This window comes from Medicago sativa, chromosome 4 (assembly GCF_051527215.1).
Source record: "Medicago sativa cultivar Bolivia chromosome 4, Bolivia_mono, whole genome shotgun sequence".
In the NCBI taxonomy this organism is placed as follows: Eukaryota; Viridiplantae; Streptophyta; class Magnoliopsida; order Fabales; family Fabaceae; genus Medicago; species Medicago sativa.
In genome coordinates, this window is record NC_140752.1 from 25,901,656 (window position 1) to 25,921,466 (window position 19,811).

Here is a 19,811-nt window from a genome sequence, read left to right on the forward strand (position 1 = left end):
AACTTAAAAATAATTCTCAAGAAAATTCTTGGAATGGTTAAGTTAACTTTCTGAACTCAGAACGTTCTGAAGTTCATACACAGAAACTGATTAATGAAGTAAATGTGTTGGTGTGTGTTGTGTATACTGAAATTAAAGAGTATAAGGAAGAAGGAAAGAACACACAGAGATTTATAGAGGTTCACCCAATGTGGGCTAGTCCTCTCCTCACAATCTTGTGAGAGTTTTCCACTATGATGCTTGAGATAACTTCTCAACTCCTGCACCTTACAAAACTGTGTTCACCTGAACACTTGCAACCTGTATTCACTAAGCCTCAGCAGGCTTGCACCTTTTTGCTAAGTTAACCACTTAGACTTTTACAATTCTTGCTCAAGCTAACACTTTAGAACCCCTAAAGCTAGATGAGACTTTGTTACAATTTGTGTGAAAGTTTGTTTGTGAATCAGACAAACAAAAGAAGAGAGGAAGGAAGAAGTTATCTGTGACTAAGATAACAAAGAGTATTGATGTGCACTAAGTAATGAACGCCTTAGAGATTGATCAATTTCAGATTGCAAGAGCTTCAAACAAAATCAAGTTGTTTTCTTGTATGCTTTGCAATGGTGCAAGTAATGCTGAGCCTTTGATCTCTATTTATAGAGTTTTTGGGCTCATATAGCCGTTGTAAGGTGACCAATGGTGTTATGCCACGTGTCCTGGGCCCCACAAGCTTTTACTTGAAAATCTGGGTGAACATTCTGACCATCAGAATGTTGTTGAGTTCCCAGGATGAACATCAGAATGTTGCTGTGTTCTTCATCAGAATGTTGGATATTCATGATGTTCTTCATCTGGGTTCATCATGGATGAATGTTGGATGAATTTCTGGGCTTGCCCAGCACGTGATGTGAGATTTGTTTGAGTTTTATCCTCCAAAAAGTAGCCTTTCCATATGCATCCAGTTTTGCTGGGAAAGGTGGGATAAAGTACACCAAATCTGTCTTGGACTTTGTGCAAGAGAGAGAGAGCAGTGGATCTGCAACTTCAGGCCCATGCTTCAAAGAAATCTGCTTGTTTACAGCTCAGAGGTCAGGTTATCTCTGATGCAAGATCTCTTTTGCTTTGCTTGCTAACTTTTCACCAACTACACTGTTCATTGGTTGAAGCATGCGCAGACATGAACATTCTGACCATCAGAATGTTCTATTTGTGCTTACTTTAGGATGATTTGTAAGACTAGCTTTTAATGTAATCAATCCTAATAGTAAGGACACTACTGAAGTGCAGTGAATGCAACATCTAGGATTAAATTCACATTGGAATATTCCTAGTACTTTAATGTTCATAGTCTTGGATGAACATTAAAGATCCTTTACACATGATTCCTTGTTCATGCCTTTATTTGTTGATAGACCCATGCAAATGTACTTTTCTGGACCTTTCATTTATATCAAATGTACTAGCAGGTTCTTCACGTTCTTGATGATCCTGTGTTTGCTTATGAACACTTTCTGGGTTTCCATCAGAACGTTCAGCTTTCTGAACTTCAGCTTCAGCTTCTGAACTCTTATCAGAACATTCTGATCAACTCACTGATCAACATTCTGAACAACCTTCTGAACTAACTTTCTGAACTCAGAGTTAGTTCATGATTTCAAATGTCCTTTGATTTGGTATGTTTTAAACCTGTTCCTGTCTTAGTAAAAACACTCAAGAGCACAAGTTAAATACCAAGGAATTAATCAAAGTCCATTTAATCCTTTAATCATTAAAGTTTATTATCTTTAAAATTAATTAGGGATTTTGCCTCAACAATCTCCCCCTTTTTGAAGATGATAAACTTGTGATTTAGGATTATGGATTTTGATTATATATGAAGAATTTTAGAGCTTTTAAAAAATTTATTTTAATGCTCCCCCTCATTTTTATAATCCATTTTGAGTTTTTAGAAGTTATAAAAGCTCCCCCTCATTTTTATAATCCATAGCATAAATAAAAATATGCAAATTTGAACCAACATCAATATTCATTCATTACTTATCATTCATGAAGTACAATTATATGATGAACATGGTTCAAAAACAAAAAAGAAATTCAAAGTACATATGATCATGCAAAAATGAAGTTTTATAAGACTTCAATAACTATTGATCACTTAGCCTACTTAGGGCCTAATACTTAGAAAACTTAAGACATAATATCCTAAAGCTTCTCCCCCTTTAGTCATCTGCAAAAAGGATAGGGAGTAGGATCAGAAATGATTCAGGGAGTTGAGTCCCCAGAATCTGAGGATGGTTCAGACTCAAAGACAGATGGATCATCAAAGATTGGTGGATCAATAGCCAGACCAGGAGCATGAACATTCTTAGTCCAATCAGCAAGTGCACAGACAATCTTGTGGGTTTTTGTTGAAACCCTGAGAGCCCTAACAGCTAACTTCTCAGCCTTTGAAGGCTTAGCAGGTTCAGCAGCATGAGAAGGTTCAGATTTCTCTCTATTGGCTGTGACAAAAGTGTTCAAAGAGTCAAACAGGGCAGACATGTTTGGAAGCTTTGGAGTGGTTCTGGATTGAGGAGGTGGTGGTGTGGATGATGGAATGGTGTTTGGTGTTGGTAGAGAGGACACCAAATATTGGCTAATTCCAGCAGTAGACCCCATAGTTGATGTTGACAAGTTCACAAACTGAGCATGTTCCATGTTTTGATCAGAGGGAACATTCTGATTAACCTGAACATTCTGATTAGGTTGAACAAGATGCTGAACTTCCATAGAGGGCAAAGATCCTGAATCCAGTGGATTTGGATCTGCTGACAGCTGCTCAGTGGGAACATTCTGATCTCCAGCTTCCTGAACATTCTGATCAGTATTGTTTTGAACATTCTGATCATTTGGCTGAATGTCTTCTCCTTGAGCATCTTGAAAGATCTCATTATAGAGATCATTTGTAGTATCTTCAATGTTGAGATCAAAATCAGAATGTGTTCCAACATTCACTTGAACTTCATCATCAACTTCCATTTGTTGATTCTCACTTCCAAGAGTGTTTGATGCCAGGATTGCAGCAACTTCCTGTGTATCATTTTCAACATTCTGAGCATCTTGCTCAGTATTTTCTTCAACTCTTATATCTCCAGAAGGTGCTTCAACTTTCTGCTGACCTTCAGCAGATTCTCCAACATTCTCAACAACTTTCCTAGCAAGCATGGCTTCAAACTGTTGAGTGCTTGCTTCAACCAGCTCTCTTGCGTGTTCAGCAATATGAGCAAATACTTCTTGAGCTGGGGTGGGTTTTCCTTTCTCATTATTGTGAGAGCTGGATCCAGTTTCCCTCTTGGTAGGCTTGTCAGATTTCTGTTTCTTCCTAACTTCTTGAACTTTCTGATCAGCAATTCTTTTTACTGATTCAGTCCTTTGAGGAATGGGCATGTTGGTTGAAGTGAGACGTAGTTGGCTTATGGTTTCACTACTACAAAATATGGAAAAAATAGCGCCTTGTTAATAGCGCTTTAAACACTAAAGCGCTATATATTGAAATACGGAGGTCTTAGATAGCACTTTTTTACAAAAAGCGCTATCTTTAATACTAACTATATATAGCACTTTATTTGCAAAACGTCAGCATATGCTCGTTTAAAAAATAATAAATTTTAAAAAAATTCTGGATTATTTAACAGTAGCGCTTATTATAGGAAGCGCTATTTATGGCTCAACCTTAAATAGCGTTTTCAAAGCGCTAGCATATGTTTGACTAAAGGTAGCGTTTATATTTGAAGAAAAGCGCTATATATTAATTGATTTACTTCAGCCTAGCGGTTAAGTTTGTTCGGCTTAAGTTCCAGGTCGCTTGTCACCTTGGAATTCTATTTTTTTTTTTTTTTTTCGATCCTTGGAATTCTACGTTTTTTTTATTTTTTAAAAACACTATAATTAACTAAAAGAGCTATTTTTCTTTATAAAAAAACTAACTTTCTTTATAAAAAAAAAAAAACTAACGGAGCTATTTTGTTTGACCGTCCAAAATTCTATGTTTTTTTTTTATTTTTTCGATCCTTGGAATTCTATGTTTTTTTTTATTTTTAAAAACACTATAATTAACTAAAAGAGCTATTTTTCCTTATAAAAAAAAAAAAACTAACTTTCTTTATAAAAAAAACTAACCGAGCTATTTTGTTTGATCCTCCAAAAAAATAGAAAAATTCAACTAAAATCTTTTTTTTTAATTACTTCCTCAAAAACTTTCTTAGATGGTGATTCATTCCGTAACCGCCTCTCTGCTTCCATTCAGTCATCACTCTCACCATCCATTCATTCCAGAACCACCATGTCTCTCCCCTTCGATTCATTCATCACATACAGCCTATGGTACGACCACCACCTCTCACAGTTGCGGTCTCTCTCCTACCTATCGACCACCACCTCTCTCCGATGTGCCGTCGACCGGTTTCCGTCTTTTTTCATTCAAGGTACCATCTTAATTCTTTCCTTACCATTCCTTTGTCAATTCAATTTCACTCAATTAATCTTCAATTCTTCATATTTGATGTTTTAGAGTTTTAGGGTTTAAACTAAAGTTAAGACTGCAGTGTTAGTAGTTAGGATAATTTATCAATGGAAACTGAAATTGTGTTGTGAAACTGAATTTGGGCTTTTGATTGACATAACTTTTGTTTCTGTTTAACAAGCTGCTACTATTTACTTAGTTGCTATACTTATTTTATTAATTTTGTTCTGCTAACTTTTGCCCTCAAGTACAATTTTTGTAAACTGATGCCTTAGACATAAGGCTTTTTGGAGTATAAAACACGTGAGTTAGATCATGGTCATGGTAACCAACACTTTATCTTTTGTGTCCATTATGAAATAGTCCTGCTAATCCTATTTCAATGATCAATATGATCTTATTGAGTTGACAATAGGCCATGCAATCTTGGATTGGGTTTCTCATTCATCTTTTTGGCTAATGACATCAATCTCTATGGCTGCAATTTCATGTAGGTCCAATCGCCTACTTATATGTCATTGAGGATTGAGTCCCTTTCTTGTGTCATTCTATTGACCTATTCCACAATTGATTTGATGAAACAGTAGTTCCTTCAAGCAATTAAAGTGTTAATCTTTTAGGGAGTTAGGTTGATAGTAGAATGCCTAGACAAGTTTGACACGTAAGTATATATATATATATATATATATATATATATATATATATATATATATATATATATATATATATATATATATAGGTCAGTTGTATGTAACCTTATTTTGTAGAGTTCTAAAAGTATTTCGCTCTGGAAGGGAAGCTCAAGTACCAAAGAATAAATTTAACAACATATCATGGGTCCGAGTACATGTTTAATAATATAACATAGCAACCTTAAAAAATTAGTGTATGAATAATCTAAATAATTTTATTGATACAATTACTTATTTTATTTTTTGTAGTGTCTTCGCCAAGAAAACGGTATAGATTGCGGGTACTTTGTGATGATGTTTATGAAAGAGAATCTCATTTCAAAACTAAATGAGATTCCAAAGCTGGTATTTTATTTTTATATTAAAGTATAATATTTGTATATAATTAAGTTTATTAAGTAACATGGTTATTTTTTCTTATAATATATGCAGTACATTGATGGTTTCAAGTGTGAGACATACTTAAAAGATAAACTGAGAGAAATCTAACAAGAATGGTGTCAGTTCATGATCAACCTAAAAGTTATATGATATTTTTTATGATAAGGTGGGTTTCATGTTTCTAAATATATTTGCTAGAAGTGGTAGTTGTTTTAATTTATAATCTTGCTTTAATTTGTACGGTAGTACTTTGAATTTATCTTTAATATAATATAGTGTTATTGTTCAATGGTGTTTTCTGGTATATATTCAGGTGGAGGATTCAGGTGGAGGAGAGTGAACGAAATTTGAAAAATGAATGATGATTTGTCTGCTTGTTTTGAATAAAAATGTTGAGAAGACCAAGAAGATAAATGAAGACTGTATGATACCATAGAAGATTTTGATCTTTGTGTTAACTAATTAGTTGTAACTCTTAGAGATATCAATGTTACCATATTAGAGGCTATACATTTCTGATTTTTATGCTATATATACATACATTTTTTATGATATGGTTAAGTTTTATTGGATAAATAATAGTCTCAATTATAATGTGCCAAAATTATATATATTTCCCTTTAAATTTCTGACTTTATATATATTTTACTTTAAATTAATAAAAAATGATATCTGCAAGGAAAAAAAAATTGACAAAAAAATAAAAATAAAATAAATGCTTCTCCTAGCGCTTTTTTTTCCTTTATAAAGCGTTATCTAAACATATTGTTACCTAGCGCTTTTAAAACAAAAACGCTGTTTTTAAACCTGTCTTAGATAGCGTTTTTTTTTCCGAAAGCGCTATCTAAGGAGAACCTCTGCTAGCGCTTTTTGACATAAAGCGCTATATAAACCCTACTTTAGCTAGCGCTTTATACAAAAAAAAAGCGCTATATTACCTTTACCAGCGCCATTTACAGTAGCGCTTCAAAAGCGCTATCTAAAGCAAAAAAAAAGCGCTATATAAGCTCATTTTTGTAGTAGTGTTTTAGCTGTGAACTTCATGAAGGTATCCTGACCTTCTTCTCCATCTAGAGAGATACCAACAGCTTTAAAGATGGGTGTCAGATGCATCCCATATGGTAAGCCAGCAACCTTTTGCTTGATAGAGAAGCATTGGTCAATCATGTATTGAATCATGACATAGCAGAGATTGAGGGGAGTCTTGTTCATAAGATGATAAAGAATGCAAAGGTCTAGATCTGTGATTGCATCAAAGGTTCCACATCTAGGTAGGATGGTGTGCCTAATCATGTTATGAAGGATTTTGGGAGCATCTTTGAGGTTTGTGGAGGTGAAATCAAGGTTTGGTTTGGTATACTCTAGGATGAGTTGCTCACGTGTCACATCTGAGCAAGAAAACCAAGTGTTAAAGAGTTGTTTACCTTGATTGGGAATGTTCAGAATGTTTGAGAGAGAGTCTTGAGTGACTTGGAACTTTACTCCTTTGACTGTGGACTCTAGGAATTTTTCTCCTTTTTCTTCCTTGACTCTCATTGATGCATAAAACTCTTTCACCAAGTCCTCAAAGGTTGGTTCTTGTGTAGAGACAAATCCTGACCATCCTTGAGGATCTGTGAAAACTTCCAAGTTCCAGCCCTTTGTTTTGAGACTTTCAAAATCAAAGAACTTTGCTCTGCTTAATGGCCTAGCTGCCATTTTCTCCAAGTTCTGAACCTTCAAAGCAGAGGCAAGAATGGCAATGTCCTTGCCTTTTCCTCTTCTCAAGGAAGGGACTTCTTCCTCAACATTCTCTTCTTTTCCAACTTCTTCATTTTCCAGAGATGGAGAAGCAGTTTTCTCTAGAGGCAGAGCATCAGCAGCAATTTTCTTCCTCCTTTGGTAAACCTTCTTAGCAGTTTTAGCCATTTGAAGAAGAGTTTCACCAGTTTCTTCAGAATTTGCTTCCTCTTGAGCAATTTCTTTTCCCTTATCAGAAAGTTCTTCCTCAACTTTCTCTGTTTTGTCAGACTCGTTCTTTTCAGAGTGTGTTCCTTCCTCAGAAGTTGTTTCCTTTTCTTTCTTCTCATCATCAGAGACTAGGTCCAAGTGAGAAGTGGTTGGTGTTGATGAAGATCCTCTTTTCATTCTTGTTGATCTTCTAGTAGCCTTAGGTTTTGGTTTGACAGATTTTTTTAGAAGATTTAGGTTTAGGAGAGTCAAATAGAGGAATGATCTCATCAGGAAGAATGGTATGAACATCAGTTTTGTTGAGTGGAGAATGATCAGAGTGTTGATCAGCAGCGTGTGGTGGTGATTGGGAGTGAGAGCGTGAGGTGGTTTTGGTTCTCGCCATTTTCGTTAGAAAAACAGAGTGTTGAGAATTTTTGAGAGAAAAAGAATGTTTGAAGATGTGATGAAAGGTTTGGAGTTGGTTTAATAATTTATAGCCCAACGTGTAAGAGTGGAAAGAGGAAGGGAAGGAGTGTTGGCAGTTTTATTGGGAAAGATGAAAACTGAAAAGTTGTGGGAGAGAGAAAGAACTAGCCGTTTGACAAGATGGAAGGGGAGTGGTTGAAATAATTTTTAAGCTTTTGTCTAATGGACATAGCTTTAACACAACAACCCTTAATCAAGCATTAAATGCTAGAGATTTTGAGAAGATTACTGGATTAAATCCCATGATTTCCTGCGTACAGGATTTTTATCCAGAATCTAAGACTGAATATTCTGAACCTTATGAACATTCTGACCTGAACTATCAGATGAACATTCTGATGAACATTCTGATTGTATGAACATTCTGATGAACATTCTGAACTCTAGAACATTCTGATGAATGTTTAGATTAAGATTGATCTTACTGATTTAAATCAGATAATATCAAGGGGGTAAGTCTTAGGCCCTTAGTGATTTAATGATCAATCTTTATTGGGATTTTTAATGATTTGTAATTTCTCTTTAAGAAAATTAAATCTATCCTCAACAAGGGGTTTTGTGAAAATGTCAGCTAGTTGATTTTCTGTATCAACAAAGCTTAATGCAATATTCTTTTTCTGAACATGGTCTCTAATGAAATGATGCTTAATTTCAATATGCTTAGACCTAGAATGCTGAATAGGATTTTTGGACAGATTAATTGCACTTGTATTATCACAAAAAATAGGAACATTTGTGTACCTTAATGAGTAATCTTCCAACTGATTTCTTACCCATAACATTTGAGAGCAACAACTAGCTGCAGATACATACTCAGCTTCAGTTGTGGAGAGTGCAATGGTGTTTTGCTTTCTGCAAGACCATCCAATCAAAGCTTCTCCCAAGAATTGACAGGAGCCACTTGTACTCTTCCTCTCAACTTTGTCTCCAGCATAGTCAGCATCACAATATGCTACAAGATCAAAACTAGAACCTTTTCTATACCAAAGGCGCCCAAGATCAGTAGTACCTACTAGATATCTAAAAATCCTTTTAACTGCAGTTAAATGAGATTCTTTTGCACATGTTTGAAATCTAGCACATAGTCCTACTGCAAACACTATGTCAGGTCTGCTAGCAGTCAAATATAATAATGAACCTATCATGCCTCTATATTCTTTTTCAGAAATAGATTTTCCACTCTCATCCTTATCTAAACTTGAAGATGGATGCATAGGGGTGACCATGATTTTTGCCTCATTCATTTTATATTTTTTAAGAATGTCTTTGACATACTTTTCTTGACTAATGAAAATTCCATTTGGATGTTGTTTGATTTGTAAACCAAGGAAGAAACCAAGTTCACCCATCATGCTCATCTCAAATTCACTTTAAATTTGCATAAGGTTGGAAAATTCTTCACACATTTTTTCTTTGGTAGCACCAAAAATAATATCATCCACATAAACTTGAACAATTAGTAAATCAGAGTTATGTGTTTTTCTAAAAAGTGTGGTATCAATTTTTCCTCTAGAAAAACCATTTTCAATCAAAAATGTGCTAAGTCTGTCATACCAAGCTCTAGGAGCTTGTTTAAGACCATAGAGTGCTTTAGTGAGTTTGAAAACATGATTTGGTTTTTCTTCATTTATGAAGCCAGGAGGTTGGCTTACATAAACTTCCTCATTTAAAAATCCATTTAAAAATGCACTTTTAACATCCATTTGAAAAAGTTTAATGCTTTTATGTGCAGCATATGCAAGAAGAATTCTGATGGCTTCTAACCTTGCCACTGGTGCAAAGGTCTCATCATAGTCAATACCTTCTTGTTGGTTGTAACCTTGAGCAACTAACCTTGCTTTGTTTCTGACAACCTTACCATTTTCATCAAGCTTGTTTCTGAAAACCCATCTTGTTCCAATGATGGTTTTCTCTTGATTATTTGGAACTAGGTTCCAAACTTTGTTTCTTTCAAACTGAGAAAGTTCTTCCTTCATGGCCTCAATCCAAGAGTCATCAATAATAGCTTCATTGATTGACTTGGGTTCCATTTGAGAGATCATTGCCATGTTGGCATCTTGAAAGGACAATCTGGTTCTTACACCATCAGTTGTGCTTCCAATGATTTGATCTACAGGATGATCTCCTACCATTCTCCAACTTCTGGGTGGACTTTGGAAGGTTTGATCTTGAACATTCTGATCATCTTCTTTCTCTGCTGAAGTTTCAGTGTTCTGACTGAGAACATTCTGAAGTGCTGGCACTTCTGTGTCTTCACTTTCTTTTGGTTGAGAATGTTCATCATATTCATCAAATATGACATGCATACTAATTTCAACTGTCTGGGTTTTTAGATTGTACACTCTATAACCTTTAGAAGTTGTAGAGTATCCTAAAAAGATAGCTTTATCTGATTTAGGATCAAACTTACCCAATTTTTCTTTGTTGTTCAGAATGTAGCAATAGCATCCAAATATGTGAAAATAAGATATGCTAGGTTTAATGTTTTTCCAGAGTTCATATGGGGTTTTATTGAGAACCTTTCTTATTGAAACTCTATTCAAAATGTAACAAGAAGTGTTAATGGCTTCTGCCCAACAATAATCTTCAACATTTGATTCATTTAACATTGTTCTAGCCATTTCTTGCAAAGTTCTATTTTTTCTTTCAACAACTCCATTTTGTTGTGGAGTTCTTGCACAAGAAAAATTATGTTTAATACCATTTTCATCAAAGAATGTTTTGAAGGATGCATTTTCAAATTCTCCTCCATGGTCACTCCTTACTGTGATGATATTAGAACCTTTTTCATTTTGAACTCTTTTACAAAAGTTTTGAAATGCTTCAAAAGATTCATCTTTGTGTTCTAAAAACAAAACCCATGTAAATCTGGAAAAGTCATCAACTATAACAAAGCCATATCTTTTGCCAGTTAGACTTGCAGTTTGAACTGGACCAAAAAGATCAATGTGAAGAAGCTCTAAAGGTTTCTGAGTTGAAATAAACTCAATGGTTTTAAAACTGCTTTTTACTTGTTTACCTTTAACACAAGCTTCACAGATCTTGTCCTTTTCAAAGCTAATCTTTGGCAACCCTCTAACTAGATCAAGTTGAGAAAGTTTGGCAATGGTTTTCATGCTTATGTGACCAGCCCTTTTGTGCCAGATCCATTTGTCTTTTTCAAGAGACATAAAGCAGGATTCAGCAGGCATGTCATTTAGTTCTAAAACATACAAATTTTTCCTTCTTGATCCAGTGAAGAATAGTTTGTTAGAGGAGATTTGTCTTATTTCACATATGTTAGGTTTAAAGATCACTTCAAATCCACTATCACACAATTGACTTATGCTAAGTAGATTGTGTTTTAAACCTTCTACATACTGAACATTTTCTATTTTAGCAGAGTTAGGTTTACCTATAGTACCTTTACCTCTGATCTTACCTTTGTCATTATTTCCAAATGTTACCAGTCCTCCATCCTTCTTTTCAAAGGTCAGAAAACAGGTTCTGTCACCTGTCATGTGCCTAGAACAACCACTATCCAGGTACCATGGCTTTGTTCTAGCACCCTGATGCAGGACCTACATTTGACAAGATAAAAACTTTAGGTACCCATGTAATGTTGGGTCCTTGAGGGTTAGTTCTTCTAAGAGATCTTTCCTTATTGTAACATTCTGTCTTGTATGATCAGATTTGTTACAGTAGGAACATGACTTCTTAGCCTTCTCAGCCTTTTGTGAACTTTCTGATCTATTGAGATGAGAACGTTCTGAACTAAGATTAATCTTATTTTGTTTGATAAGTTTTTTCTTAACATGGCATACTGTTTCATTATGTCCATACCTATCACAAAAATAACATTTAGTTCTTGGTTTAGCCTTAGGTACAAAATTTTCAATAATTTTGTGTGGATCTTTAAAGCCTAAACCAGATTTCTTAGAACTTTCATTTTGAGATCCTAAGATGTTTTGAAATGTCTCTGTAGATTTTATAAAACCTGTAAGATCATTTTTTAAGGTTTCAACTTCCTTTTTCAAAAGTATGTTTTCCTTTTTTATTTCAGAAGGTATAGAAATAATGTCTCTTTGTTTTCTGTTTAGTTCTCTTTGTTTTTCTGACATTTCAAAGTGGGCATCTTGCAAAACTTGTATGGTTTTTTTAGACTCATCATACTTGTTTTGAAGTGTTTCTTTTTCTGCCTTTATCTCAGAAAGTTCCTTAATTAAAGAATGACATCTATTAGTTAAGAAGTTTGAATCATATAAGAGACTATCCATTTTGTTTTCAAGATCTTTATATAAAGAATCAGTTTTATAGATAATTACCTCTTCCTCATCATCTGATTGAGCCATGAGTCCCATGTTGGCTTCTTCATCTTCTTGAGGTTCTGATTCTTCCAAGTCATCCCAAGTGATCATTGCCTTCTTCTTGAAAGGAGGTTTCCTTTGTACTTTCTTGATGTCAGGACATTCACTCTTGTAGTGTCCAGTTTTGTTGCATCCATAACAAGTGACTTGGCTTTTGTCAGCTTCAGTTCTGGTGCTGTTGTTGGTGTTTGGAAACTTCTTTCTGATCTGATTTCTTCTTAACATCATTCTTTGAATTCTTTTGGAGATTAGAGCAAGTTCATCTTCAGCTTCTTCTTCATGAACTTCTTCTAATTCATGTGGTTCTTGCACATCATCATCAGCTACTAATGGAGTTTGCTGAGATGCTTTCAAGGCAAGTGTCTTTACCTTCTTTACTGGTTTGTCTCCTTGAAGTACAACTTCATGAGCCCTCAGTGAACCAATGAGATCTTCTAGATTCATGGTTTTTAAATCCTTGGCCTGAGTGATTGCAGTGACCATAGGTCTCCACACACTAGGAAGACATCTTAGGATTTTTCTGATCCTATCATGAGTGGAATATGCCTTTCCAAGAGATCTCATTTCATTTACTATTGTAGTAAATCTAGCATACATCTCATCAATGGTTTCATTTTCACTCATTTCAAAGACTTCAAACTTTCTGACCCCAATGTCAATTCTAGTTTCTTTGACATGAGATGTACCTTCATGATGTATTCTCAGAGTATCCCATACCTCTTTAGCATTCTTACATTCATCAACTCTTTCACTTTCTTCCATGGTTAGTGCACATGATAAAAAGAGTCTAGCTTTAGAGTTTAACAATACCTGAGCCTTTTCATCTGTTGACCATGAACTCTTTTCTTTGACAGCTCCTTCTTTGGTTGTTGGAACAAAGTCTCCATCTGTGATGACTTGCCACATATCATTGTCTTGAGATCTGAGAAAGAGCTCCATCTTGCCTTTCCAGAAGTAGTAGTTTGAGCCATCAAAAAGAGGTGGTCTGTTTGATGATCCTCCTTCAGCTATGTATTTGACTTTAGACATACTTCCTGAATCTTTTCTCTAACACTTGTTTAAGTGTTCAAACCCTTAGAACCAGGCTCTGGTGCCAATTGAAGTAGATAAAATAGTCACAAGAAAGGGGGGTTTGAATTGTGACCCTTTAAAAATAACCTGTAACTTAAAAATAATTCTCAAGAAAATTCTTGGAATGGTTAAGTTAACTTTCTGAACTCAGAACGTTCTGAAGTTCATACACAGAAACTGATTAATGAAGTAAATGTGTTGGTGTGTGTTGTGTATACTGAAATTAAAGAGTATAAGGAAGAAGGAAAGAACACACAGAGATTTATAGAGGTTCACCCAATGTGGGCTAGTCCTCTCCTCACAATCTTGTGAGAGTTTTCCACTATGATGCTTGAGATAACTTCTCAACTCCTGCACCTTACAAAACTGTGTTCACCTGAACACTTACAACCTGTATTCACTAAGACTCAGCAGGCTTGCACCTTTTTGCTAAGTTAACCACTTAGACTTTTACAATTCTTGCTCAAGCTAACACTTTAGAACCCCTAAAGCTAGATGAGACTTTGTTACAATTTGTGTGAAAGTTTGTTTGTGAATCAGACAAACAAAAGAAGAGAGGAAGGAAGAAGTTATCTGTGACTAAGATAACAAAGAGTATTGATGTGCACTAAGTAATGAACGCCTTAGAGATTGATCAATTTCAGATTGCAAGAGCTTCAAACAAAATCAAGTTGTTTTCTTGTATGCTTTGCAATGGTGCAAGTAATGTTGAGCCTTTGATCTCTATTTATAGAGTTTTTGGGCTCATATAGCCGTTGTAAGGTGACCAATGGTGTTATGCCACGTGTCCTGGGCCCCACAAGCTTTTACTTGAAAATCTGGGTGAACATTCTGACCATCAGAATGTTGTTGAGTTCCCAGGATGAACATCAGAATGTTGCTGTGTTCTTCATCAGAATGTTGGATATTCATGATGTTCTTCATCTGGGTTCATCATGGATGAATGTTGGATGAATTTCTGGGCTTGCCCAGCACGTGATGTGAGATTTGTTTGAGTTTTATCCTCCAAAAAGTAGCCTTTCCATATGCATCCAGTTTTGCTGGAAAAGGTGGGATAAAGTACACCAAATCTGTCTTGGACTTTGTGCAGGAGAGAGAGAGCAGTGGATCTGCAACTTCAGGCCCATGCTTCAAAGAAATCTGCTTGTTTACAGCTCAGAGGTCAGGTTATCTCTGATGCAAGATCTCTTTTGCTTTGCTTGCTAACTTTTCACCAACTACACTGTTCATTGGTTGAAGCATGCGCAGACATGAACATTCTGACCATCAGAATGTTCTATTTGTGCTTACTTTAGGATGATTTGTAAGACTAGCTTTTAATGTAATCAATCCTAATAGTAAGGACACTACTGAAGTGCAGTGAATGCAACATCTAGGATTAAATTCACATTGGAATATTCCTAGTACTTTAATGTTCATAGTCTTGGATGAACATTAAAGATCCTTTACACATGATTCCTTGTTCATGCCTTTATTTGTTGATAGACCCATGCAAATGTACTTTTCTGGACCTTTCATTTATATCAAATGTACTAGCAGGTTCTTCACGTTCTTGATGATCCTGTGTTTGCTTATGAACACTTTCTGGGTTTCCATCAGAACGTTCAGCTTTCTGAACTTCAGCTTCAGCTTCTGAACTCTTATCAGAACATTCTGATCAACTCACTGATCAACATTCTGAACAACCTTCTGAACTAACTTTCTGAACTCAGAGTTAGTTCATGATTTCAAATGTCCTTTGATTTGGTATGTTTTAAACCTGTTCCTGTCTTAGTAAAAACACTCAAGAGCACAAGTTAAATACCAAGGAATTAATCAAAGTCCATTTAATCCTTTAATCATTAAAGTTTATTATCTTTAAAATTAATTAGGGATTTTGCCTCAACAGTTAGGTGGTTAGAAAAGAGGTTTAGTGACCATTTAGAAAACTTCTATCAAAAGAAATATCGACATTAATCCAGACCAACTCTTACTGAAATGGGGTTACACTAACAACACCAATTTGTTTTTATTTTCAAGCCAAATAAAAAAAAAATATTCAAACCTTATCATGCAAGTATGACATATTACTGTATCCACCCTCTTCTTTATGAAGTTGAGACCTATTTTCGCACATTATTTCTTTCATTAATCACATTTTTCGTTACCCTTTTTTATAACCTTAGTATTGCTGGTTGTATTGATTTCATTATCACACAACCCTCTAGATGTCTTGGAGGGTAGAAATGAAATTATTTTCTCAACTAACGTACCAGAGGTGTACATGATTTTAGATTCTATTAAATCTACCCCTTGGAGGTTGTTTTTAACAAGAAAGAAAATGGCGTTTGTATGTACTACGACTCGTTCTCAAATCCTCATTCTATTTTTTTTTTTTGAACTAATTCATAGTATGGGTGATTTTATTTTAGTTGGTAGAGTATCATTTGTACTTTGTACTTGTACCTGACATTTTGATCTAATAAAATTTGTTTTGTTGTTAAAAATTACTTTTATTTGTAAAAATATGTTGGAAATGTTATACCAGATAGAAACATTCATAGATGGTATGCTATCTAAGAAATTGGCTTATTTAACTTTGTTATTGACATATGAATCTTTTATAGTAGCACATAGAAATCATTGAAATTGGATTAGAGAATAGAAAGCATGAAGACATCAATGAGGTAAATAACAAATCCATCTCAAAGACAGTAAAATTATATAAGGATATAAGGTAGAAGGTATGAAATTTTGTCATTCACTATGTAGTTAATTAACTTTTCTTCCGACTTTTATGCACAAAAATCATATCAACTGTGGTGAGAATTTTTCCGCACAAATTCATCCTTCACTCAGCTCTTGATAGATCTGATTTGCCTTTGACTTCAGCTCTTGTTGTAAGAGGCTTTCGACACATTTATTGATATTAAACCAGTTCATTGAATTCATTGCAATGAATGATAAAGAAATATTAGACTTGCCTAAGAAAAGGAATATACAAATTCACCTAATATAAAACTTCAAACCACAATCTTGTTCCATTTCTAAGGCTTAGGCAAGGATTAATTCCTTTCTCAGTTGTCAGATGAAAGGATTAGAAAAACAAATTAGAGTAAAATGATATTTTTTACTCTAATTTTTTCCCTTCACAAAGAAGATATTAAACAACAAATCCCTTTGGAATTAACCTATTTTAGAATAGTAAATCCGAAAATATCAAGTGCTGCCAGGAGCATTAAAGGATCCCAAATGCATCACCGCATTTAGTTTGTCCAGACACCGTCTTTAAAATGCACGCAAAAATTTCATCTTCAGAACATCTCAAACTTTTCAAGGCATCAACTTTGGTGTCTCATTGGAATTTGGTGATAGCCCTTTTGGCTGGTAATGCCACACAAAAATTGTACCGTATTTGGAAGGATATCAAACTCTAACTCTTTAATCTCCTCCCCAAATATTTTCAAGTCATAATTATAGGAGATCTGGTATTAAAGTAAACGGTAAATTTTTTAAGGTGATGCAAAGTCATAATTATTGAAGTAATAACATTTTCATCAAAAGGACATATTCAAAAGCAGGGTATATGTCGTATCTGAAGTGATGTTTTAGAGAAAAATAAATGTTCAATTTATTGTTGACATTCATGTGATATTAGTTCATGTTTATCATTCTTTTCTATCAGTAACAAATTTTCTTGTTTATTGCTTTAAGCACTGTGTGAACATAATTTAGTATTAGATTTATAGATGTATAATGTTCTGGTGTCATGTAAAACTGGCAATCTATCTAAGCAAATGTGCTAAACCTAACTTAAATCAACATCATTTTGTCATCATTTTACATGATTCATCATGTTATATCATTTCTCATCATTTTCACTATTTTTGCAATCAAATGCTTTATATATGCACTCTTTCTTGTCGACAGAGGTAAACCAACTCAAAAACATAATCAATTGTGGGTAAAAGAGAGTAGAGGGCAATTACATAGTTCAAACAAAATTCACCAACTTTATAAATTATTCTTTGTATTATTTGAAGAAGTAGGTAAAGGATTTGTATATTTACAATCTACAAATTACAATAGTATTTTCCTATATGACACTTCCAAAGAAACCCAACAATACCAACTTTATTAGCATCAAAGCCACTTGTCTGAAGTACATGTACAATAATATGTTTGTATGGTTGCATATTATCACCTTGCAAATGCATCTCAAAATTCCACATGGCAACAGCGGCATATAATGCCTACTTTGCTAATGTGTTTACATACAGGTTATTCTAACCTGGTGGGCCTGATTAGTGAGTAATGGGCCAATTACAAATTAGACTTTCGTATCGCAACAGCGGCATATGATGCTAATTTGATCAATTACTGGTTTTTTTCCATCATAACTGCACATGGTCACCATCATCATCTGTCAACCATGCTAAAAGGAACATTTTTTGTCTTGTTGACGCGATGAATTTCCCACCCACGGTTGTGCTTCGCAAGTGATCAGAAATTGCTGACCTTGTATAATTCCGTCATCAATACATAGCTGCACTAGGTCGCCTTCATCAATTGTCAACCATGGTAAAAGAATCTTGTGTTTCTTGTTGATGTGATGAAGTTCCCATTGTTGTGCTTGGAAAAGGATCAGATATTGATGATCTTGTTTGATTCTGTCATCAATAGAACAATGCTTACTAAAAAAAAAAATGAAAACAAAAATTATTTCAAAAGAACAGATCGATCAATACTTCTGTTTATTTTATTTTTTTTCATTGATAGAGTACCAAAAACTATTTACTAATATTCACAATTTCAACAAAATACACAGACAACATAAGGAGCTAACATGTATTGAGATGCACACTTACCTACTTGAAATAGTCTTTAAAATAAAGAGAAACACGCAACTAATGAAGATGATCATGAGTTCGCATCCCAGTTGACTTGAACATGTCTCCTCCTGTGTTTTTAATCAAAGAAATACACTTGTTGAAATGATACAAAACATGTATCTTGTGATCGACCAAACAGCACACATGGTAGATGATGACGACATAGAAATTCAATATGCCGCTCATTAAAGTGTTCCCTGCAATGTGGAGAGAATGCAGATCTAGCTACATTAGACAGAGATTAAAAAAAAAAAAAACACAACATATGAATCAGCAGAGATGTGGGTTGTGGAATCATAAATGAAAAGGCATATACATGTTGTTAAAACAAAGAAACAAAGGAACTATGTTGAAACAAACTCATGTGGGATATACCTGTTGTTAAAACAAAGGAACAATGGAACTACGCTAAAACAAACTCATGGAGCTGTGCTGCGGCAAGTGTGTTTTGTAATTTCAAACCCTAAATCCAAGAGACAGAATTTATGTATTTATAGCAAACTGAGAGAGATTTGATGGGCCATTTATAAACGAGATTAGTAAAATAAATAAGGTTGGTGTTTTATTTTTTGAATTTCTTTTTCCACCCTACTTACTTCTCATGCCCCTTTCAATTTGACCATTTTATCCCGTTTGGATTTTATAACCCGAACCATATTTGATTGTTTTTAAATAATAAAATTTGAACTGTGTTTAACTTGTTTTTCAAATACAATAACATAAATTATTTAAATTGAAAAAATTAAAATGACAATTTAAAGAGACATAATATAAATCAGCAAGAATTAAACAAATTTTATCATTAACATAACACTTATTACAACAAAATATTAGACACCTAATGCTAAATCTATGGTGCAAGAAGATGGAGGGAAAATAAGGAAAATATTTGTCATCCCTTTCCTACACCCTTTAGAGAAGATTAAAATACAAGATGACGGAGTAGGAGAGGTGGACTCCGATGACCAACCCCATATCCAGACAAAGCATGAAAATTTGCATAGTGTGGAACAACACACTTTTACCATTTATATTATCCCCACAAGAAGACATGAACCTTTATATGAAAGGCAAATAGTAGAATATTTGTATCATAAACAACTCAAAACTAAAGTAAGAAAGAAAAGAATAAAATGTGAGTTGGAATAAAACAAATTGTGAAAAATGAGCGGCTATTTATAGGCAAAATGCAAACATCGACTAAAACAACAGTCAACGAAAGCTAAGAAATGTGCTCAACCTTTCTAACCAATTAAAAAACACATGTTAAATGACCCTGGAGCCAGCCAACCTTGTTGACCAAGCAACCGTCCACATTCTGACATATTCCAGACTATATATTTAAAAATAATTCCTGTATTATTTTGGAATATATTACCTAAAACATCCTCAAGCTGTGTAAAAACATGTAGTTTGGAGGGCTTGGTTAAATTCGAATTTGTGGTCCACAAAGCACCGACGTATTTTGTTCTTTTTCTAATTTCTCTTTGTTCACTTAAAAGGTTTATGTCTAAACTACTTTTGATTTGATTTTATTTAACTTACATTC

The 19,811-nt window shown here is 34.4% G+C and overlaps 1 protein-coding gene and 2 long non-coding RNA genes across 3 annotated transcripts; 1 reads left to right on the forward strand and 2 right to left on the reverse strand.

Moving 5' to 3' along the window:
- Positions 1–2,244: 2,244 nt before the first annotated feature.
- LOC146927291 (uncharacterized) lies at positions 2,245–3,408 on the reverse strand. The gene has a single exon (XM_085707055.1). It carries the CDS (start codon positions 3,406–3,408, stop codon positions 2,245–2,247), a length of 1,164 nt encoding a protein of 387 aa, XP_085563181.1.
- A 29-nt stretch (positions 3,409–3,437) lies between these two features.
- LOC146927292 (uncharacterized) lies at positions 3,438–6,163 on the forward strand. Its single transcript, XR_015005635.1, has 4 exons — positions 3,438–4,445; positions 5,425–5,520; positions 5,608–5,722; positions 5,870–6,163. It is a non-coding gene; the product is annotated as an uncharacterized LOC146927292 (long non-coding RNA).
- An 11,322-nt stretch (positions 6,164–17,485) lies between these two features.
- On the reverse strand, positions 17,486–19,404 carry LOC146927293 (uncharacterized). The gene is made up of 3 exons (XR_015008191.1): positions 18,638–19,404; positions 18,239–18,459; positions 17,486–18,040 (listed from the first exon to the last, which is right to left on the reverse strand). It is a non-coding gene; the product is annotated as an uncharacterized LOC146927293 (long non-coding RNA).
- Positions 19,405–19,811: the final 407 nt, after the last annotated feature.